Below are 19,789 nucleotides of genomic sequence, written 5' to 3'. Positions count from 1 at the left end.
TACCACTATATTTAATGGACCACTATCTCGTCTGGTGGGAAGCATTGATACCGTATACTATGGAACACGTAAAAGTAACATTCACTTGGGTCCTTACGACACGCAGTAGATAAACAAACTGGTAAACCTCAAAGAATTCCAATCCTTAGCGGTTCGAACAAGGAAACTCTTAGCGAAACGCTTCGTGCGAATAAGTGGGACATCATTCACCATGAAGCGTTGGTGTTTTATTGTCTTGTTGTAGTCGTGGTACAAATGTACGATCTCCGATAAAATAAAACAAGTCATTAAATTATAATTATATTATTCATCTATGAAATAAGTGTAATTAAACTAACAATTACGGTAAGATTAATTTAAGTTACGAATATTAAAATAATATAGCAATATCATACGAGTGTAAAGACAATTACTAAGAAGGCTAGGTAAGTATAAATCAATCAAAGAAGGCGAGTATTATAGTATAGATTATTTGCAGGCTTTCTACAATTACAATATTCAACACCTGATGATGACCCATTGACTGTTAGCAAAGGGGGTCGCAAAGGTGGGGCTAGTGCAGCAGTCAAATTATCTACACTAGCAGAGGGTTCTGGTCTCCGTAATCGTCGATCTCGCCCCACACGCTGTCTCTCGTAGTGTTGGGCGTAAGCCACACTGCGCTGTAAACCTGCAAGACTATCAGTACGAGCTGGGAACCGTTCCAAACTGTTCGACACTTCACCCACTTCAGCAGTATCGGTGTCGACTATTTCCTGATGATCCAATATCATGCCAATATTAAGTTTCAGATTCGTTGAACCATCTCTATAAATAAGATATATTGTAGCTTGGTCTAACACTTTCAAAGAAAAATTTTCATTGATCTTCAAAGCTTTCATCTTTATTTGGAACGGTTTAAATTTTTGGGACAGTTTCTTACTTTTCTCTTTGATAAAATTATCAAATTCTATAGCTAACATTTCTTCATTATCTGGGCGAGATCTTGTGTCTACGACGGAGCCAAGCTTAGCGATTTCAGGATCTTTGTGTGCCATTTGAGTATCTATCATGACTTGCTGAAGGACTGGGGGATCATTCAATGTATGCCACTTCCAATGTGAAACAGGACCAATTCCACGGTCTAGCACCACACCTTCGGTTTGGTTGTATTTAAGCCTGTGAAATAATTTCAACAAACTAAAAAATCGTATGATTTATAATATGAAAGCTAAAACGCTAAATTATTTCAAACAGGTAACATTAAACAAGATTTAGGTACCGTATCTTGCCCGAGTGATCAAAAACTATGCCATTTCCGAGGTAATCAAAAGTGGCTAGTATCGTAATGGGATGAGTGCGACCACGATCATCGGGTTCACCGCTGCTGTATATAACGAAACGTTGCTGCGCATTCGCCTCTGAAATAGATTAAAACTATTGTGATATTACATTCATTCATTACCTTATAAAGAAATACCTACGCTGTAACTGTAACAAGTAACACAGCTGCGTAGCAGTCACTCTCCAACTCCAATCGTGCCGTCAAGTTGATATCATATCTACATAGTTAGGTATCGTCACATCCACATCGTATTTTACCTTGTGCATCGTAATAATCTAGAGCTAGTCGTCCATTCCTGTAGTACCAGCGACCACGTCCGTTATCATCAAACTCTGCTAGCCTTTCGCCCGAGTCGTAGGTCATTAACCGCTTATTTTTATTGTGTTCAAACCAATCAAACTCTGGATGGGCTGGACGCATACGGTAAACGTTCATCTATAAAAAAGTTTGAATTAATACCAAATACCTAGTTACAAAGTAGTTAGATACTTACGTTAGCGCTCCTGAACTTACCTTACGTACAACTTTCTCTGTAGGCAACATGGTCCAACCTTTATCAATGAAGCTGCGATCTGATAAGGCATACCTTATAATTCCTCTGCCAGGGTCCGTTTCAATCTGAAAAATATAAACACACGATGCTAATAGTTTCCTTGGAAATTCATATCCAGATAGTACTTATGCCATGAATCTCTTGATTAGTTCAGATTCAGATCTATGTTGAAAAGGTTACTTGGGGTGTGTAAATAAACCCAGTTTTGCTTACACGGGGCTACAAGTTACAAGACACGTTAACATGCACTGTCCTAAGTAATAAGAGGGTATTCTGTAACTGTCAATACGAAATTTCAAAGTGAGCCCAATCACATTCTCGCCCGTCATCGGTCGAGATTATTCTCACAACCAATGGCATGGCAGACCGCGATCGAATCAAATTTTCAAGTTATCAGATCGGAATGCTCCATAAGAGAACATTAGGAATAAAAGCAGACAAGTATTTAAAGGTTACCCCAATAGAACTTAGTTCGGGGGGATACAGCAACATTTTTTTGGACAATTTTTTTGCCACTTTTCTATCCATTAGGTATAAACTTAAGGCAATTTTTATCTAGTTATACTTAAATCGTATTTTATTCCTATTAAAACATTAAATAAATAAATGAAATAATAATATATGTAAACCGTCAAAGACCTTGATGTCTATTGTGTCTATTTTGACCACATAGGTAGGTACTTACTGGTTCCGGTTTCTTTCTAGACATTATCAATGAATTCGGTAAAAATACAAAGATCTCTATTACTTTAAAAATAATTAAATATATCAAATAAAAACACTTATAAAAACTGCATCAAACATCATATAATAAAAAACATTTTTATAAGTACTATGTTCCTGTCAGATTTTGAAACTAATATTATAAGAATTTAATGTATGTACGTACTTTGAAACGGCCTGTATGTAAGTAGGTTTTAATCTGTATTTATGCTAGCAATATAATAAGGTACAATACCTATACATATACAGGGTATCGCTGAAGTGAACGCGCGATGTCCAAGTGGCACCAGGTGACCGGAAAAGTTCCAACTGCTCGCTTCAACCTTTCTTACGTGAACCGCTGAGTGGAATTCTTTACTAGAGTTTATATTTCCCGATGGGTATAACCTACTAGGCGTCCTCCAAGCCCGAGTGAATAGGTTGCTCTTTCGTATTCCTAAACCCTATCATTACTTATCACCATTAGGCCAGCCGTACACGGATGGCTTCAAGCAGTTATAACCGACTGCTTGAAGCCGCGACGGCTTGAAACGGTCGCGACTGCTCGAGCAGTCGTGTGTACGGCAGCGAATGAATGGCTATAGTTCATCGCGCAGTCGCGGCTTCAAGCAGTCGGTTATAACTGCTTGAAGCCGTCCGTGTACGGCTGGCCTTAGAGATAGTGGCCAAATGACAACCCATTACACATAATAAGAAATCTAATTACGCGAGGGTCTAATTTTTTTAATGTTATAACAATTGCAATACAGTTACAAGTTTAAAACTGACATGGTCACTAACACTATTATTAGAACTTGAGACGGGATATTTACCTACCATGTTTATTTGTCTTCCAATATTTCGGCACTGTTGCAAGTGCCATGATCACGGATAAACTGACTACAAGTTTATTTTGAACGGTTTTATTTTGCTTGTTCCGTTTCTTTGTCGACCGGAGTGAAAACACGACGATTGTGGTTACCGGACGCCGAATTTATCCTAATCCCCAATTCTCCAACAACTCTTAAATTCCTAAACCCCAAAAGGTCGGCAACGCACTTGTAACGCCTCTGGTGTTTCGAGTGTTAATGGGCGGTGGAGATTACTTACTATCAGGTGATGCGTCTGATTGTTTACCGGATCAGAAGGTAGGCCTTCCGCTCAATGATCATTATCTTATATTTTTTCTAATTATTAAAGTAAAGGTAGGTACCTACCTTTTATCAATATTTTGTCTTCTGTATACTAACCCGTAATACCACGCTTACGTACCTACAAAGTGACATAATTTATATGAATACTTACCGTTTTTAGACTTTTTTTAGATGATACCGGAACAATCTTCTTTTTTAATGATTCTGAGTCCAGTTCATCATCTGGGGCATCTTTATCAGTTTTTGCTTGGATATGTTTATTAACTCCTGTATGGAAAAGCATCGGAACATTTTTTGGTTCTTGTTCTTTTTCAACCATTTGTTTGTTTTTGTAGATTCTTTCGCCAATAATAATATGCTTAACCCTTTTTTTCAGTTGAATCAAATAGCTTTCGAACGTCATTTCCAATTCAGAATCGCAACAAAGTATACATGTTGGACACTTTTGGCCGCTTAATTGATGACGTCTGTGTTCCTTCATCAATTGAGGGTCCATATTCTTAGGCAGCCTCCTCTGTGACGGGCTCAGACCTGGTTTAACACGAACTGATTTCAAAACGTTAAACGGTTTCAGTTCTCGCTTTTTTATACTTATTTTTCGTTTTCTTTCAGATCTTTTTGCCCCAGTTCCGAAGATAGCATTTACATCTAATCGTTTTAATCTACGTTGACTATCAGCTCTTCTGGCTGCATATGCTTTTTCTTTTTCTTTTACAAGCTGTTCTTGTAGTTTTCTAAACTCAGCTGCGTCCGCTGCCATAGCTTTATTTTTCTTTGCTTCTAGTTCTTTCTCTTTAGCAATTCTTAAAAGTTCCCCCTTTGATAGTTTTGGATGTGTATCGAGTGATTTGGTAGCTTTAAGAGATTTCTGTGACGCTTTAATCTCGATTAAAGAAACTTTGTCAGCTTCCGATTTTTTAGCTCCTTTCTTTCCTTTCTTTTTACCTGGCTCTTCCGCAGTTAGTTCCTTGCCTGCATCTTTTGCGGCTTGAGCCTTGGCTGACTCTTTATCTTTATGTAACTGTTCAACCATTTTTAACCTTTCTTGATCTTCTTTCTTTTCTTTTTCTCTTTTTATTTTATCTTCATGTTCTTGTTTCTCAAGTTGTTTTTGCGTTAACGCATCCCTTTTTGCCTGTTCTTTGTCTACTGCACCATGTTGTTTATCTTTAAGTTCTGATTTAGATGTGACGTCTTTTTTAAGGACATCTGCATCCCCAGATTTGCCTTTTTTATCTGGTTTCGATTTTAATTTAGATTTATCTTTGTCTGAAACTTCTGTTTTACTTCTTTTATCGGATCTACCTTGCAAGTCTTTTTTAATCGCTTCTTCTAGTATATTATCTTTTTTCCTCATATCCTTTTTTATTTTTAATTCATCTTTTTCTTTTAGATCACCTATTTTAGTTCCTTTTTCTTTGCTAGTTTCACCTTTACCCTTTGCCTCAGATATTTTTAAATCCTTTTTGGTCGTTTGAGATGCTCCATCTAATTTAACTGGTTTTTCGGGCGTTGACTTCAATCCCTTTTCCACTTTTCCGGATTCATCGAGTTTTCCTTGTTCTGATTTTGCTTTAATGGCATCTTTCTTGGTTTTCTCACCTTCTTTCTCAAATTCAGCATTTTGCTCATATTTCGACTTTGTATCTCTTTTGGTTTTTTCACCCTTTTCATCAATTCCAACTATTTGATCTGGCCCTGCCTTGCCATCTTTCTTGGCTTTCTCACTTACTTTATCTGATACATATTTTTCTTCATGTTTTGACTTAACATCTTTCTTGGCTTTCTCACCAACTTCACCAAGAGCAAACTTATCGTCTTGTTTTGATTTTATACCTTTCTGGGCTTTCTCACCAAATTCACCAATTGCATACTTTTCGTCTCGTTCTGATTTTATACCTTTCTGGGCTTTCTCACCAACTTTACTAATTGCAGACTTTTCGTCTCGTTCTGATTTTATACCTTTCTGGGCTTTCTCACCAACTTCAATTGCGGACTTTTCGTCTCCTTCTGATTTTATACCTTTCTGGGCTTTCTCACCAACTTCACCAATTGCTGACTTTTCGTCTCGTTCTGATTTTATACCTTTCTGGGCTTTCTCACCTTCTTCACCAATTGCAGACTTTTCGTCTCGTTCTGATTTTATATCTTTCTTAGCTCTCTCACTTAGTTTATCGGTTTCATATATATCCTCTGATTTTGATTGATCATCTTTTTTTATTTTATCACTTATTTCATCAACCTTACCATCCTTACCTTTTTGTCCCGGCTTAGAGCGCGAGTCCCTTTTGGCTTTTCCGGATTGTTCATCAATTCCATATTTTTCTTCAAGTTCGACTTTTAAATCTTTTTTAATTTTTTCTAATTCTTCAACTTTATCTGTGGTTTGTATAGTGTCAGATTGTTTTCTTGACTCCTTATCTTTCAGATACTTTTCAGCATTTGCGCGAGCAAGTTCTTGCTCATATTCGTATCTTGCCATTTTTTCCTTCTCAATTTGGGCCTGCTTTTTCTTTTCTTGTCTCATTCGTTTGTTTTCCTCTTCCTTTTCAGCTTGTAGACGGAATTTTTCTTGGGTAAGTTGAATTAGATGTGATGAATGAGTATCAATAACAGGTTTTTTTTCTTCTACAGGTAATTTTGGAAAAAAGAAACTAAATCGTGTTTTAGCAATATTTTCTGCAGTTCTTTTAGATCCAAGTGCTTTTTTATGTCCGGTTTTATGCCCAGGTAGTCGATGTTTTGATTTAGCCCTATCATGAATTGTTTGTAATTCGTTTTCGTCTGTCAATTCTTGAGTTATATTTACACCTTCGTCAAAATCCTGAGTACCCTTTTTTATTTTATGGTGTTCATGCTTACCCTGACGATCTCTTAAATCCTTTTGCGTGGGTCTTGCTGCTTCATATTGTACATCTTTTACCGATAAAGATTCTTGACTGCGAATGACATAAGCCTTTTTAAGTTTTATATCTGTTTCAGATTCGTCATAATATTTCGAATCATAATCTTTTTCCCAGGGTGCTACTTTCGGGATTTCGTATACTTGCGGTCTTCTCGGTAGCGGTTCCTTTTCAGTTTGTGTCATTTGTCTCAAGCTGAGGTCATGTCTCTTTTTAATTGCTTCTTTAGCATGCTTTAAAGTATCATCATATTTTTTTGGTTCCTCTTTTTCTTTTAACGAACTTTTAATTTGTTGATTGACACGTGAATGCCGTTCCATAAAAGTCATATCTGATTGAACAAATACAGGTTCCGAAACTGGTACTTTTGCTTCTCCTTCGTGGGGTTTACGAAGTAAAGACATGTCGCTCAAAGCCGTAGGTGGATGAACATCTACTAATTGAACTTTAGGCCGTTTTTGTAAATTGGTATCTATATTTGATTCTGAATCTGGCTTATGTGCCTCTGAAATAAACATTTCTTTAACTTCGGGCAGGTGTTTAGGCAAAGAGGATTTTTGAGGTAACTGATCGAGGTTTAAATCAAGATATTCAGCAGTGTCTTTATGGCCTGGAGCTATTTCATCGAGTAATCGTTGGTCAATTTTCATAGGCTGTTTAAAATAAACACCCATCTTTGAAAGCCATATTTTAATAAATTGTTTTGTGTCTTCTTTTTGTTGACCCTTAACTGACATAAATTTCTTCACAATCTCTTCACACGTAGAACAAGTTTTTTTCTTTTTTTCAGCTCTTTTACGACAATGATCGCATAAGCCCATCACTTTTTTCCTGTCAATGGATGTAACTTTTTGCATAAGTTTTTGAACTTGCTGATAGGCTTTCCTACATCGTGGGCAGCAAATGTCTGTTTTTTCTGTAAACAATAAATAAATAATAGAATAAAGCCTTACGATTGAAATTGGTCCTAACTTCGAGTAACCTAATAGTGGCCAGAAAAATCCATTTATTGCCCGACGCGGGAAGCAAACCCAGAACACGATGTACAGTGGTCATCTTGCCACTGCCACTATGCAGTATAATGGCAATAGCATATACACTGTGCAGTCAACTAGTTCTGCTTAAAAATAATAATCGACGGGAACGGGAAGATTGGCAAGGTGAGTAATTGAGCCTCCAGTAAACTCAATGATACACAATGCCGGCGTTGTTTTACGTCGGTTTCCTGTGAGGCCGTGGTGTCACTTCGGTGGAGCCAGCCCATACGTGCCGAGGCATGGCTCTCCCACACTTATACCTAATAATTATTATAATATGGCATTTACCGAGTTCTGATTTCAAATCGGCAGATATTAATTTCACATCCTTTGTGTTGTGTAAAATAAACACATTTTGAGATGTATCAGTTTGATCAACCGTGCTTTCTTGTCGGACCTGTTGAGACAAATAAGCTTCTAAAATTTAAGTCCAATAAAAACTTTTGTTGATATAAATAGAAATAGAAATTTTGCATAGCATGAGATACCATTAGGTCATATTAATGTAGAGACTGTGCAAAAGAATAGGATAATTTGTGAACGATATGTTACATACTTACATCTTTTGTACGTTTATTGTGACAATAAACCACCAAACCAGCATCTTTGAGTTCTGCTAACTTTTGAAACCCTTGGCATTCGCGATGACAAGCACATGATGGACATAACGGCTGATCTCTGCAAGAGGGTAGGTTTAAATTAGTAGGTAGTAAAATCAAAACATATTGTAAAATGAAATCATTACACTTACGTTACTGTTAGTCCCATATTTATTTAATATTACGTTAAAATACAAACTTAACTAGGTACAATATAATATAAAAACGATACAATAAATAAAAGTGGTGCACTTGTCAAGTTGACAAAGTAATGTTTATTTTTTTAAATAGTGATGCAATGTGGACAAGGAAACTAGTATTATCAAGCTCGAAAATATGTACTAAAAATACCGTCTTAATACTATTCTCGTCATTCGGCAACATATAGATAGAAATATTTGCAATTAAATCATTATCTAAAAGGTAAACAAATTAATATAGGAGTCAAGATCAATATGCACCTATTTAACTCTAGGTGGTCACTAAAACAGTAGTGTAGAAAGGTATTGTACCTACATTATACAGACGAAAATGTGTATAATTACCATATTTTATAACTACATAGTACAAACATATAACTATGTATAACCAAGCTTTTGTATTATTTATATTAAAAAAAAATTATACCATTTTTGTTATTTCTACCCTTTTTCTGACAGTCTCGACTAAACTGAAAATAGAATAGGGCCGTTCGTCGATCGATATCGAGATAAAATACCTATCATTGCATAGTACCTATAAACATATAGATTTAATTTCCGAAGGAGTAGGCACGCGGTAGAGATGCCCGCCGCGCAAGGACGTCGAGTTCGATTCCGTATTGAGGTTTTACGATTTGTCAGTACAGTATTAATGTGTGAATCTAGAATTGTAGTGTGATTGGTATATGGCCATACTATCTATACAATAAAATCACAGAGTAAACTGTATTAATTTATTCAGTCAAATACTTAAATTAAATTAAATACTTTCAATGAAACAAAAATAAGTAATAACTAATCTCTCTTCCTCTTGAATAAATTCAAGAGTTTTTGGGTTAAAGACAAAGATGTTCCTGAGGGTTTGAGTACAAGTTCTTTGGTGCAGATATTATGTAGTGGACCAAATGCCAATGCCACCACAGTGCAGGCAAGGCAAATGACATTGTATGGCATGCTGAAGTCTGGAGTAGGTAGAGAAACCATAGCACCATTTGTCCTGAACACAATTGGATACCCTGAAAGAAGAAAATGTCACATTATAGTATCTATTTATATCCTTACCAGTTTGTTAGACTTTTGTATTACTTCAGCATCAATAACAATTGACACAAAAGCAATACATCAAAGAACATGCAAATCAACTAATAGTTAATGCAACTAACACACTAATGTATACATCCAGTGCAATACAAGTAAATACTCACATAACTTGGTATCATTTATAATAGAATCAAATGTTGTTCCAGTAATTGGCAGACTAGTGTAATTTCGGGCTGTTGGTAAATTGGCCGAGATCAATGCTGAACCAATATAGAATCCATGATTGGCATCAGGTGGATATTCCTGCCACTTCAAGAATACAAACTCAAAGTCTATTGTGATTGTAGTGGTTGACTTAGGAGGTAATTTGATAAGCAATTCTAGGTGATATGGCTTCTGCCTGCTGCGGCCAGGAGAATAATACTGAGACTGGACTAATTTACTTTCAGCTTCACCATTCACTCTCAGAGTACTCAGTTGTATTGGCAACCACCACGGAGCATTCTCCAATACAACCACATTGATAGGGGCCAAACAATTGTTTGTTATCTCTGTTACAATTCCACCAAACTCTTTGCCATAACCTAGGACATAGCGGTTGAAAAACAAAGGAGGATGTATGGACACTGGTAACTGTGACTTAGTCTTGTGCTTCACACCTATGTTTATCATTTTCCCATCAGGGTGTATATTGTACACTGCCAATAAGGTGTCAGTTCTTCCTCTTTGTGACAAAATAACATTATCGGGTGGTGGAGACAGAGTAAACGGCTGGCTGCTGTTAGAAGTTATATCAATGTAAATCTTGCTGTCTGTAGACAGTGGACAAGCTCCAGGTAGACCCTGACCAAATAATTTTCTTAGTGACCAATCATTACTTTTGATTATATCATAATCATAAACAAGAGCCACTGTTTGCTTAAATTCAAGCTGGGTCTCCAAACAATCACTGGATTTACAGACTTTCCTCACATGAACTCCTACTGAATGGTAGTTGGTGTTATGAATCATTCTAGAATTCAGCAGGGCAGAAAAACCTCGACTTGATTCACATGGTAACAGTTTCTTCCATGGGGTCAGATTTTCTGTGCATACAATCTCTCTGGGCAAAGAGGCATATCTCAACTGAGAGGTAACATTTTGACTAGATTTCACTGCTCCCATGGGCCACAAAGCCATCTGAGGCGTGACTGTGTTAAAGTTGTCAATAAAATTAAGTGAAGCGCAAAAGAGCCCAGATAGTGTAGCACTTAGCTTCTTCCATTGTGTATCCACATCTGTAACATCAGGTGAAAACCAAGCATAAAGTTCCGCCCCAGGCGCCGCGTCCAAAACTGGATATCCCCATTGATGATGTCTCCATTGTCCTTCCGTTAATGTTAAATGCAACTCTTCAACTTGAAATCGAGAAACAACTTCAGCCAAAGACCGAGGAGCCAAATGCGAATGGACTGAAAAATACACAATGGATTAAATATTACTCATGTAACAAGACTGATAGATAAAATGTATGTTATCAAGATTTATTTATCCTTACATGAAGATAGTTCGCTATCCACTAAAGTAACGAATTGAAAATAACTATATAGATGCGTCGATGGTAAGGGCTTAAAAAATAATTCCTCCTTAAATTCATCACATCGTACGCACAAGAAGCAAGTAAAAAAAATATAGTAATTCAAAAATCTACGAAGGAAATCCATTTAAAATTCCTTTCTTCAACGTTACAATAGGTTATATTTTCATTATTTATTTGTCACTGACATTATTGGAACTTTTTGGAGTAGGACTTGTCACTGTCAATAATTTGAATATTCTGAGTCTATGGTAAAAAAGAAATTAAAAAAAAAATTGATGATTGTCTTCTTCGAACCTTCGAAGTTCGAACACTAGTAAATCCAAGCATAAAGGTGAGTAGGTACATACTAAAATTAATGATTTTCTTAGACAACCCTCAGAGCAACCCTTAGACCCTAGGACATATGCATAGACAAATAGAATAGATGAGTAATCTAATTTGACGTTTGACATATCCGCAAGTTTGACATTAACGTCTAATCATTATTTGACGACTTGAGTTGACGTCTTGAAAAGAACCAGGCGGAGGGGTTGTTTTAAAACTGTTTGGAAGTGAAAACAAAGTGAATTGTAATATTTATAAATATCCTAATAATAATATTCAATTATACCAGTCACGATCGTGACAGGAATGGATAATATATTTCATTTGTAAACAGTTCCAACGCTAGTGAAATGTGTATTAGTATAAAAAAATAAAGGACGTAATTTTAATTTCCTATAAATAAAGTTTTTAATTTTCTTAATATAAAATGGATTCGGAATTCGTGCATATATCTACCAGCCTTCGATTACAGCTCGGTTATGGGATTGGCCATGTATTAAATGATGTCTGTGCAAGTTTATGGTTTACCTATTTCTTAGTTTATTTTCATTTAGTGCTTGAGTTTACTGCGTCCCAGTCCGGCACTCTAATGTTAATTGGTCAGGTTATGGATGCTGTATCAACACCATTTGTTGGTTACCATTCAGACCATACAGATAATCACATAAGTTTAAAATATGGACGACGGAAACTATGGCATTTGTTTGGTAAGTTTTATAATTAACAGTAATTATAAATCTTTAAATAGATACTGCAAAACTAGACAATTGTAATGTAATGTAATACTTAAGTATAAAGTTTTTGAAATAATAATTTTTATTTTCAGGTACCTTCTGTGTTTTAGCATCCTTTCCGTTCATATTCTCAGAATGTATTGGTTGTACATCCACACACAAATGGGCACAAATGTATTATTATGCGTCATTTATTATCATATTCCAAATTGGATGGGCTGCTGTGCAGATTTCCCATTTAAGTTTAATCCCGGAGTTATCGGAAGATGACCATACCAGGACACATCTGACTGCAATCAGGTATATCTTTAAAGACAAAAAATCCAAAGAAAAAATTCATTCAAATAAATAACACAAATTGTTCTGAATATTATTTGGCCAACACATGTACTTGATGATTTGTTTAAAATGAATAATTTGTTTAAACAGATGTTCCTGAAATCTACTATACTAATCATGTTGAATTGTTACAGATATGGCTTCACAGTATTCTCGAATCTATTTGTTTATATCATCACATGGATTATATTACATTTGACTGGCGAATGTGACAGACATGTATGTTGAAATTATAACCACAATATTTTTTTTATAACATTTTTTAAATTGTTGATGTTTATGTATATTTTTTTTATTTTTTAGCAAGTGGGGCCAACTGATGCTTGGAAGTTTAGGCATATTGTCTACATAGTATTAGGACTAGGAACATTAGCATCAATAATATTTCACATATCCGTAACGGAGAAAAATAACTATTTACGTCGTGATCAACTTTTGGAAGGCGAAAGTGGTGCGCATTATGATTTTCTACGCAAACCACACATGTATCAGGTAAAGTACAGAATATATTTAGTATTGATTGTATTTAGTTATTGAAATGAATAGAATGCTAACATATTTGTTTTGTTATCAGCTAATTGGCACACTTAGAGTAGAGATAATAATGCTAATGATATATATTCTGTATCTATTAGTTAACAATGTATTGTTTCTAGGTGGCAGGAGTGTACATGTGTACAAGGTTGGTTGTGAACATATCGCAGGTGCTCATCCCCTTGTACCTCCATAGAACTCTAGGACTGGCTGCACGAGCCCTAGCTGTAGTTCCTCTCGCCTTGTACCTCGGCAGTCTGGCCGCTGCTGGAGTCCAGAGGTTGGCACCAAGGTCCTTCACGAGGAAACTTAATTATTTGACCGGTTCCGCATGTGCTATTGCTGGTTTTGTGTGGATTTATCTCGGATCAGATGATGATTATAAAGTGTATTTCATTTATGTGGTTGCCGTGTTAATAGGTTAGTATCCAGATCCTACTTCCATAGAATTATAAATACCTTCGTTCAAATTGTATTATACAATGAATAACTCTTTATATAACAATGTCTCCTCTTTGTTTAGTCATTCCCTCAATTTGTCATGCACAATGTTACAAATAGTAGAAGCTTGCCCTTGTTCCTTACCCTGCAATTTTGTTTGAAATACCGATACTGTTACTAAATAACTTGGTTGTTTAATGAACTGTTTAATTTTGTAATAACATTTATTGTTCTAGCATTAGTCATCTAAATTCTGTATAATGTAGGTCACAGTAAGTAATGATAAAGGATGGTATTGGTAGGTACCTATAATATTGTATTGGAAGTTTTGTCTCTTTTCAGGTTTTGGTGGTGCAGTGATGTTGGTGACAAGTCTAGCTCTGACGGCTGACCTGGTCGGCGCGAGGACGGAAGCCTCTGCCTTTGTATACGGCCTCATGAGTTTCACCGATAAGCTCGCGTGCGGCGTCGCCATTGCGATTATACAAGCCTAGTGAGTTCACCAATGATTCATCCGGCAGCTGGTCGCTAATATTATTTAATTATTCATATGACATAACTTCGCAGACTTACCTAACGTTTCCCTAAGGGAAACATTAAGTCCTCTACCTACCTATATCACCCATTTGTCGCCAGTTTTGTTTTAGGTCACCTGTTTAGGGGTGAGCCTGTTACTACACATTGGTTATCTACATTTTAAAACTAGATAATTACTAATGAAAATATCACAAATACTGCTTATGCGTAATTGAACCTGAGACCTCATTGCCCAGCGTTCAATCAATCTCCCCAATCAGACCCATTATAGATTTATAAATCTACATAAGATTAGATAATCATAGGTTTTCTAAAATAAAAATACCTTTTACGTGGATTGGAATAAAGAATTTGATTAACGGGAAATACCTTGTAGGTAATATGGATATTTGATATTATCAAAATACATGCATTGAGTCACATACATAGATATCACAACTAATTCATACCTATCTATTGATAGATGTTGTTTGCATAGGGTCACATGACTACTAACCAGTACCATTTAAGGAATGAGGGTATCATGTCTAAATTATTATTATAAATGTATTTATTCTCTTATCGTTTATTGACTGTGAAAACTATGCGTTAGAAATATAGAGTTAAATAATTATAGAAGATTTACTAGCTTTTACATTTAATTTGTTAGATTTTATTTTCATGTTTGCACGTTGTCGTGGTAGTCAACGAGCAACCGTTGAACGTGTAGCGGGTTTGATTCCCACACGGAGCAAATCTTTGTGTAATCCACAAATTGTTGTTTTGAGTCTGGGTGTCATGTCTATGTAAACTTGTAGGTATGTTTGTAAACGACACATGAGAACATCCTAATGCAACATTTAAAAAACAAAAAAGTTGAGTTATAAGGCAAAACATCTAATATTAATAAAACAAAAAAGTTTAGTAATAAGGAAAAACATTTATATGTAGGTAGTATCTGTACGTACCTATCTCTCGATTTTAGTATATTTTTCCTTATAATCGACGACGATCACGACTTACGAAGTTTATAATTATGAAACGTACTAATAAAAATCTAAACTCCTAGACATACCCATTTTAAACACTGCTTGAAGACAGTTACCATTATATTTTTAATTAATTTTCTTTGAGTTAACGATGCAGTTGCATAGTGTTAGAGCAGTTTATGATAAGCCCCGCATATTTTGATGGCCATTTTAATATTTTCAGTGCCGATGGAGCTGACCCTGCGTACTATGCGAATGCGCTGGTGTGGGTGTGTGGCATAGCAGCGATTGCGGGCCTCATACTCACACTACTCTTACCTAAATTCCGATCTGATGCCTTACTAGTTAGTGGTAAGTTTCCAATTGTAATATAATAATCCTAAAATAATAAAAAGGAAGACCTTAGTCTTCCACGTAGAACGACTATTACAAGGGGAGGCCGTTCGGCAGTGGACGTCTCTCGGGTGATGATAATGATGATGATATCCAATTGCCATACAAACTGATTGTCTAATACTAATATTATTATTATAATAAATTTTAAAGCTACTGTAGAACAACGTTTTATAATACCTAATTCAATTTACTGCCAGTACTAATTATCATAACTTCATAAGTCTGGATGATATTTGTATTATACTAGTGGGTGGGTATTAGAAGCCTTGTAAGTTGTAATGCTCAATATTTTTAACAGTGGCCAGTATGACAGAACCTAATTACGACATATTAGCTAAGATAAATAAATATAAAAGATTAGTATTCCAAAATTCAATTAGTTCTAAATTCTAACTCATGATTTTAATATTTCAGGAGAATCCTCAATAAATAATTCTGACGTAATCACTGAAGAACAAGAACCCGCGCTGGTAGAAAGGATATGAAGAACTATTTAGATACAATTAGACTAATTATAATAGAGCATTGATCATGAACATGTCAGCAGCTTCGTAATAAGTTCTATTTTATCTGTTGTAAATAGTCAAGTTATTTTGGTATGCAGGTAAGAAATCAAAATTGATTCACGATTAAATTGTACATTGAACAGGATATTGCCGTAATGTGCACCTCTGCCTACCCTTTCGGGGATATAAGGTGTGACGTTGCATATGGAATTAGTCAATGGTTATAAAAGATTTGATTTAGTTAAAAAGCACAACAATTTAGTATAACAAATGACAATATTTATTTTTCTATCTGCATATCAAATTAACTGATTGTACATGAGAATATTATAGGTATTGACCGACTTCAGTTGACAGTTACAAAAGAAGTGGCTTATCTTCTTTAATGGTTTCTTCGATATTGTTACGGGTGTGATATTATATTAGTATTCCATTTTCAACCATTCCACAGTAGAAGTACCAACAATACTTAGGTAAAGAGATCTCAAGTAACTGCTGTGTGTGGGGTAAAGGGAATTGTAGCTCAAATTAATATTTATACGACATTCCAGTTACTTACTTAGGCACTATTGTAAAAATGGACGTTTTAATGAATTTAATATATTATGTGTAAAACTGTTTTAGATATTGACTGTTGTTGTTAAACTAATGTAGGTGCTACAGTGTATAGATATAAAAAATGTATTTATGCAATAAAAGAGTTTTATATTTGTCTATTTGTGAACGTTTTAGTAGGTAAGGCTTTTAATATGACGACGTATAATGACTATTTATTACACAAGGTACCTAACTTAATAAATTATGAATTAAATTATTGTATTGTATTCCTAAATAATTCCAAATAATATTTGCCTATTTCATGATATTTTCAAATAATAAATTCCAATTTTGCATATCTTAATTATTTTTTATTTATCTCTCACATTTATTTCTTCCATTTAAAACGAATCTTGAATAAATAAATAGTTATAATAATAGGGCTACCTAACAGATTTAAAAACCGCAGCCTAGTTAAAGTAATCGCGACGCTACGGCATAGCCTTACATTCTGGGTCGGGCAAACTAGATACCGTACAAGTCTCGTTCGACCCATGTAAGGTCTTGAAATTATTAGCCATACTCGAAATAGATGTAATGTTCAACAAAACATTTGCTGGATTAGGTACTACATATTATGAGCATACTAATTTGTCCGTCGTCTTTACGCTCGTAACCGAATATCTTAAAGCTCTATCTATTTCTACATTAAAAGGTTTCTCGTGGGAAGGCCGTGCTTCGACACAAACATAAACTGTTATACCACAGCATGTAAGAAAAGTAGCATGAAACAATGTTTGCTGTGTTTATAAAAAAAGTTCTATAAAAATTAGGAAAAAGACAAAATTTATTGATCCATACTCGCCCCTTGTATTCTCATACCTACCTAAAGTCCTGAGGCCGACAGGGGCGGGTCATCAAGAATCTAAATTATGTTTAAGTACAAAGGTACTAAAATACTTGTAGGAGACGACCTTGTCTGCACTTGAACTCGACCGTATGTCTCTAGACGTCTGAACTTTACGACATTGCCCTATTATGAAGGACTTGACCTTTCAAGAGCAAAACTGAGCAAAGGTATATTGGTTGGGCTTTTAGAACATATTGTGCAATAACAAGGCAATTCCTTTGAATATATTATGGTGTGATATTATTTTCTCATACAACAGAACCTACCTAACATGAGGAAACCTAATAAGATTGAAATAATAATAGGTATATTATTTCTACCATGATCCATGAAACGTATTTGTTACCCTCTTACCCATAAAAGGGTATCGATTCCCGTATAAATAAGACAAAGAGTGAGTTAATACTTTAGTGCTCGAGTTGGGTGGAGTGAGTAAATAAAGAATAATTAAATTGGCGCCATGGTAACTTGAACTACCAACGAAGGGGTGGAGGTAATTATGTGGGTAGGTATTCGAAAAACTTTCATTTAAATTCTAATATGCATTATTTGATTTAGGATACCTATTTCGGCGCACAAAGGTAGCCAACGTTACGTATCTTTTAAAAATAAAACCAAAATTTTCTTCTAACTTTAAGTCGAAAAAAGTACAGTTGAAGGTACAAAAATACTTAAAACGTGATGGCGACTCTAATAGCTGCTGCCTATAAGTCAACAAAAAGCCTTGAAGTTTATGTTCAGCGGCGCGAGACGCTGCGAAAAACATGAATACCTACAAAGTATCAACATAAAACAAATACCGCAATGTACACGCCCGCCCGATTTATCCTTGCGCCAGTCGTCTGAAGGTGAACTCTGGAGACATTTCTAGATTTTTTAATACCTTTGTTTATAAACTGTGTCATCAGATACTTCAGCCAAATTATAAAAAGTTATTTTAGTTCATCAAATGTGTAGGATATGAGTCTCATATTAAAGTTACTGAGCTATCAGAATGAATTAATAAAAAAAATATATAATTTCTTTGACAAATTTATTAAGACATCTATTTCAAAATAAATACTTTATAGTATCACAAAAGCTTGCATTGCACCTTTTTGTATCAAACATCAGAATATTTTAAGCTTCGATATAAAAGCATGGTTCGTTAAAACTACAGCCAACTTGCATATTGCTGTAGTGTTACTCCAATCTACAGAGTGGCACATTAGTCGGAAGCAGCCAGTGCAATCACGGTAAAACGGACTTCATTAGGATCACGAGCCATAAAGGCCTGGCACACCTTAGCAGCGTCTTCTAGAAGAGAATCAGGAGTAGTAGGTCCATGATTAACAGGAAAAGCTTTACGTCCATCCAATTCATACAAAAAGCCATCCTTATGTACAAAAGTAATGAAGTGATGATTCACTGGTTCTTCAGCACTGGGGGTATTAGTTTGGCCCTCTTGGGCCAATTCCTTGTGAGCTTGAATAATACCATCAGACTTTTCTAATAATTTGCCTCTAGCGGGAGCATCCATATCTTTGGCTTCATCTAAGAACTTCTTCATGTGGCCATCAGCCAGCACTATTTTATCAGTATTATTGGCAACACTGTGCACAAGAGCCACAGTGCCACATGCATTACTTATGAACTGTTTCATGTAGAAAATGTTACTGGAAACTTCTTGGCCTTTAGACAGAATATCGCTTTCCTCTTTTTGTTTATGTTCTTCATAAGCATCAGTTATAGGGAAGAGAAGCATAACCGAGAGAACAGGGCGAGGAACCCAGGATAACATCTCTGGTTCAAGACCCATGACGTCGACGATACTCCATTGACTAGGGACTCCTAATTTTTGGAGAAACTTATTCATAACCTCAGGGTTGGATTCTAATGGGATTAAAGTTTCAGTCGCCATTGCGATTCTTTTCTGAAAATAATTTTAAAGAGAGGTTACCGGTGTTTTAGGGATTTCTAACCGATGAATGATTTTAGTGAATGTTATGAAATTATTCAATTGTACTTACCAGTTACAGGCTCTCACAGTAAAAATATAAATAAATAAGGCAGACAGAGACTTGTAGTCCTGTGCACTGTATTCGACAAAATTCAAATTGTGATGAGTAAACCCCGATCAATACAAATCGTGATTATCAACATAGAGATGCCATGAAAGAAATCGACTAATTGTTTATACTAGACTCGATAATAATATGCAGCTCTTATTTCATCGGATTTGATCAGATGTATGAAAATTTTCTTAACTCACTGATCTCTTCATTAATAAAAGACGTGTAAACACATTTATGCAAGTGAAAACAAAGAGTATACTAGTTACAGTTTAAATAAATAGTAGATTTAAATGACTTATTTAAATTATTAGCAATTAGTGATTTATATATTTTTTTAAAACATTGCATAATCGCATGCCTATTTCCCATGGCATGAGGTGGTAAATTTTTAATAATTTGAATTTCAATAAATAGTCG

At 35.3% G+C, this 19,789-nt stretch overlaps 4 protein-coding genes across 4 annotated transcripts; 1 reads left to right on the top strand and 3 right to left on the bottom strand.

The window, feature by feature from the left end:
• Positions 1–287: 287 nt before the first annotated feature.
• On the bottom strand, positions 288–8,626 carry LOC126911531 (trichohyalin-like). Its single transcript, XM_050699083.1, has 8 exons — positions 8,425–8,626; positions 8,234–8,351; positions 7,962–8,070; positions 3,885–7,552; positions 1,838–1,942; positions 1,582–1,759; positions 1,262–1,400; positions 288–1,158 (listed from the first exon to the last, which is right to left on the bottom strand). Exons 1-8 carry the CDS (start codon positions 8,439–8,441, stop codon positions 441–443), a joined length of 5,052 nt encoding a protein of 1,683 aa, XP_050555040.1. The 5' UTR covers positions 8,442–8,626; the 3' UTR covers positions 288–440.
• Positions 8,627–9,192: 566 nt separating this feature from the next.
• Positions 9,193–11,299, bottom strand: LOC126911522 (GPI transamidase component PIG-T). Its single transcript, XM_050699072.1, has 3 exons — positions 11,051–11,299; positions 9,678–10,964; positions 9,193–9,488 (listed from the first exon to the last, which is right to left on the bottom strand). The coding sequence occupies exons 1-3, from the start codon at positions 11,214–11,216 to the stop codon at positions 9,268–9,270; spliced, it is 1,674 nt and encodes a 557-aa protein (XP_050555029.1). The 5' UTR covers positions 11,217–11,299; the 3' UTR covers positions 9,193–9,267.
• A 282-nt stretch (positions 11,300–11,581) lies between these two features.
• Positions 11,582–16,766, top strand: LOC126911527 (major facilitator superfamily domain-containing protein 12-like). The gene is made up of 8 exons (XM_050699077.1): positions 11,582–12,123; positions 12,243–12,450; positions 12,624–12,708; positions 12,793–12,981; positions 13,146–13,443; positions 13,807–13,957; positions 15,193–15,320; positions 15,780–16,766. The coding sequence occupies exons 1-8, from the start codon at positions 11,844–11,846 to the stop codon at positions 15,848–15,850; spliced, it is 1,410 nt and encodes a 469-aa protein (XP_050555034.1). The 5' UTR covers positions 11,582–11,843; the 3' UTR covers positions 15,851–16,766.
• Positions 16,767–18,334: 1,568 nt separating this feature from the next.
• On the bottom strand, positions 18,335–19,495 carry LOC126911529 (ubiquitin carboxyl-terminal hydrolase isozyme L3). The gene is made up of 2 exons (XM_050699081.1): positions 19,328–19,495; positions 18,335–19,230 (listed from the first exon to the last, which is right to left on the bottom strand). Exon 2 carries the CDS (start codon positions 19,216–19,218, stop codon positions 18,526–18,528), a length of 693 nt encoding a protein of 230 aa, XP_050555038.1. The 5' UTR covers positions 19,219–19,230; positions 19,328–19,495; the 3' UTR covers positions 18,335–18,525.
• Positions 19,496–19,789: the final 294 nt, after the last annotated feature.

This window comes from Spodoptera frugiperda, chromosome 15 (assembly GCF_023101765.2).
Source record: "Spodoptera frugiperda isolate SF20-4 chromosome 15, AGI-APGP_CSIRO_Sfru_2.0, whole genome shotgun sequence".
NCBI lineage: Eukaryota > Metazoa > Arthropoda > Insecta > Lepidoptera > Noctuidae > Spodoptera > Spodoptera frugiperda.
The sequence above is the reverse complement of the archived record's forward strand: the minus strand, read 5'-3'. Positions and strand labels throughout refer to the sequence as shown.

Excerpts from the sequence above, each read along its gene's own strand:
- LOC126911531 (XM_050699083.1), bottom strand. Across the intron at positions 1,760-1,837 it reads CAGAGAAAGTTGTACGTAAG|ATGAACGTTTACCGTATGCG; the intron begins GTAAGTTCAGGA and ends ACTTTTTTATAG. Across the intron at positions 1,401-1,581 it reads AGATTATTACGATGCACAAG|AGGCGAATGCGCAGCAACGT; the intron begins GTAAAATACGAT and ends AATCTATTTCAG.
- LOC126911522 (XM_050699072.1), bottom strand. The coding sequence starts at position 11,216 with ATGGATTTCCTTCGTAGATTTTTGAATTACTATATTTTTTTTACTTGC. Across the intron at positions 10,965-11,050 it reads GGATAGCGAACTATCTTCAT|TCCATTCGCATTTGGCTCCT; the intron begins GTAAGGATAAAT and ends TGTATTTTTCAG. Across the intron at positions 9,489-9,677 it reads TATAAATGATACCAAGTTAT|GGTATCCAATTGTGTTCAGG; the intron begins GTGAGTATTTAC and ends TTCTTCTTTCAG.
- LOC126911527 (XM_050699077.1), top strand. The coding sequence starts at position 11,844 with ATGGATTCGGAATTCGTGCATATATCTACCAGCCTTCGATTACAGCTC. Across the intron at positions 12,982-13,145 it reads GCAAACCACACATGTATCAG|GTGGCAGGAGTGTACATGTG; the intron begins GTAAAGTACAGA and ends TATTGTTTCTAG. Across the intron at positions 15,321-15,779 it reads TGATGCCTTACTAGTTAGTG|GAGAATCCTCAATAAATAAT; the intron begins GTAAGTTTCCAA and ends TTAATATTTCAG.
- LOC126911529 (XM_050699081.1), bottom strand. The coding sequence starts at position 19,218 with ATGGCGACTGAAACTTTAATCCCATTAGAATCCAACCCTGAGGTTATG.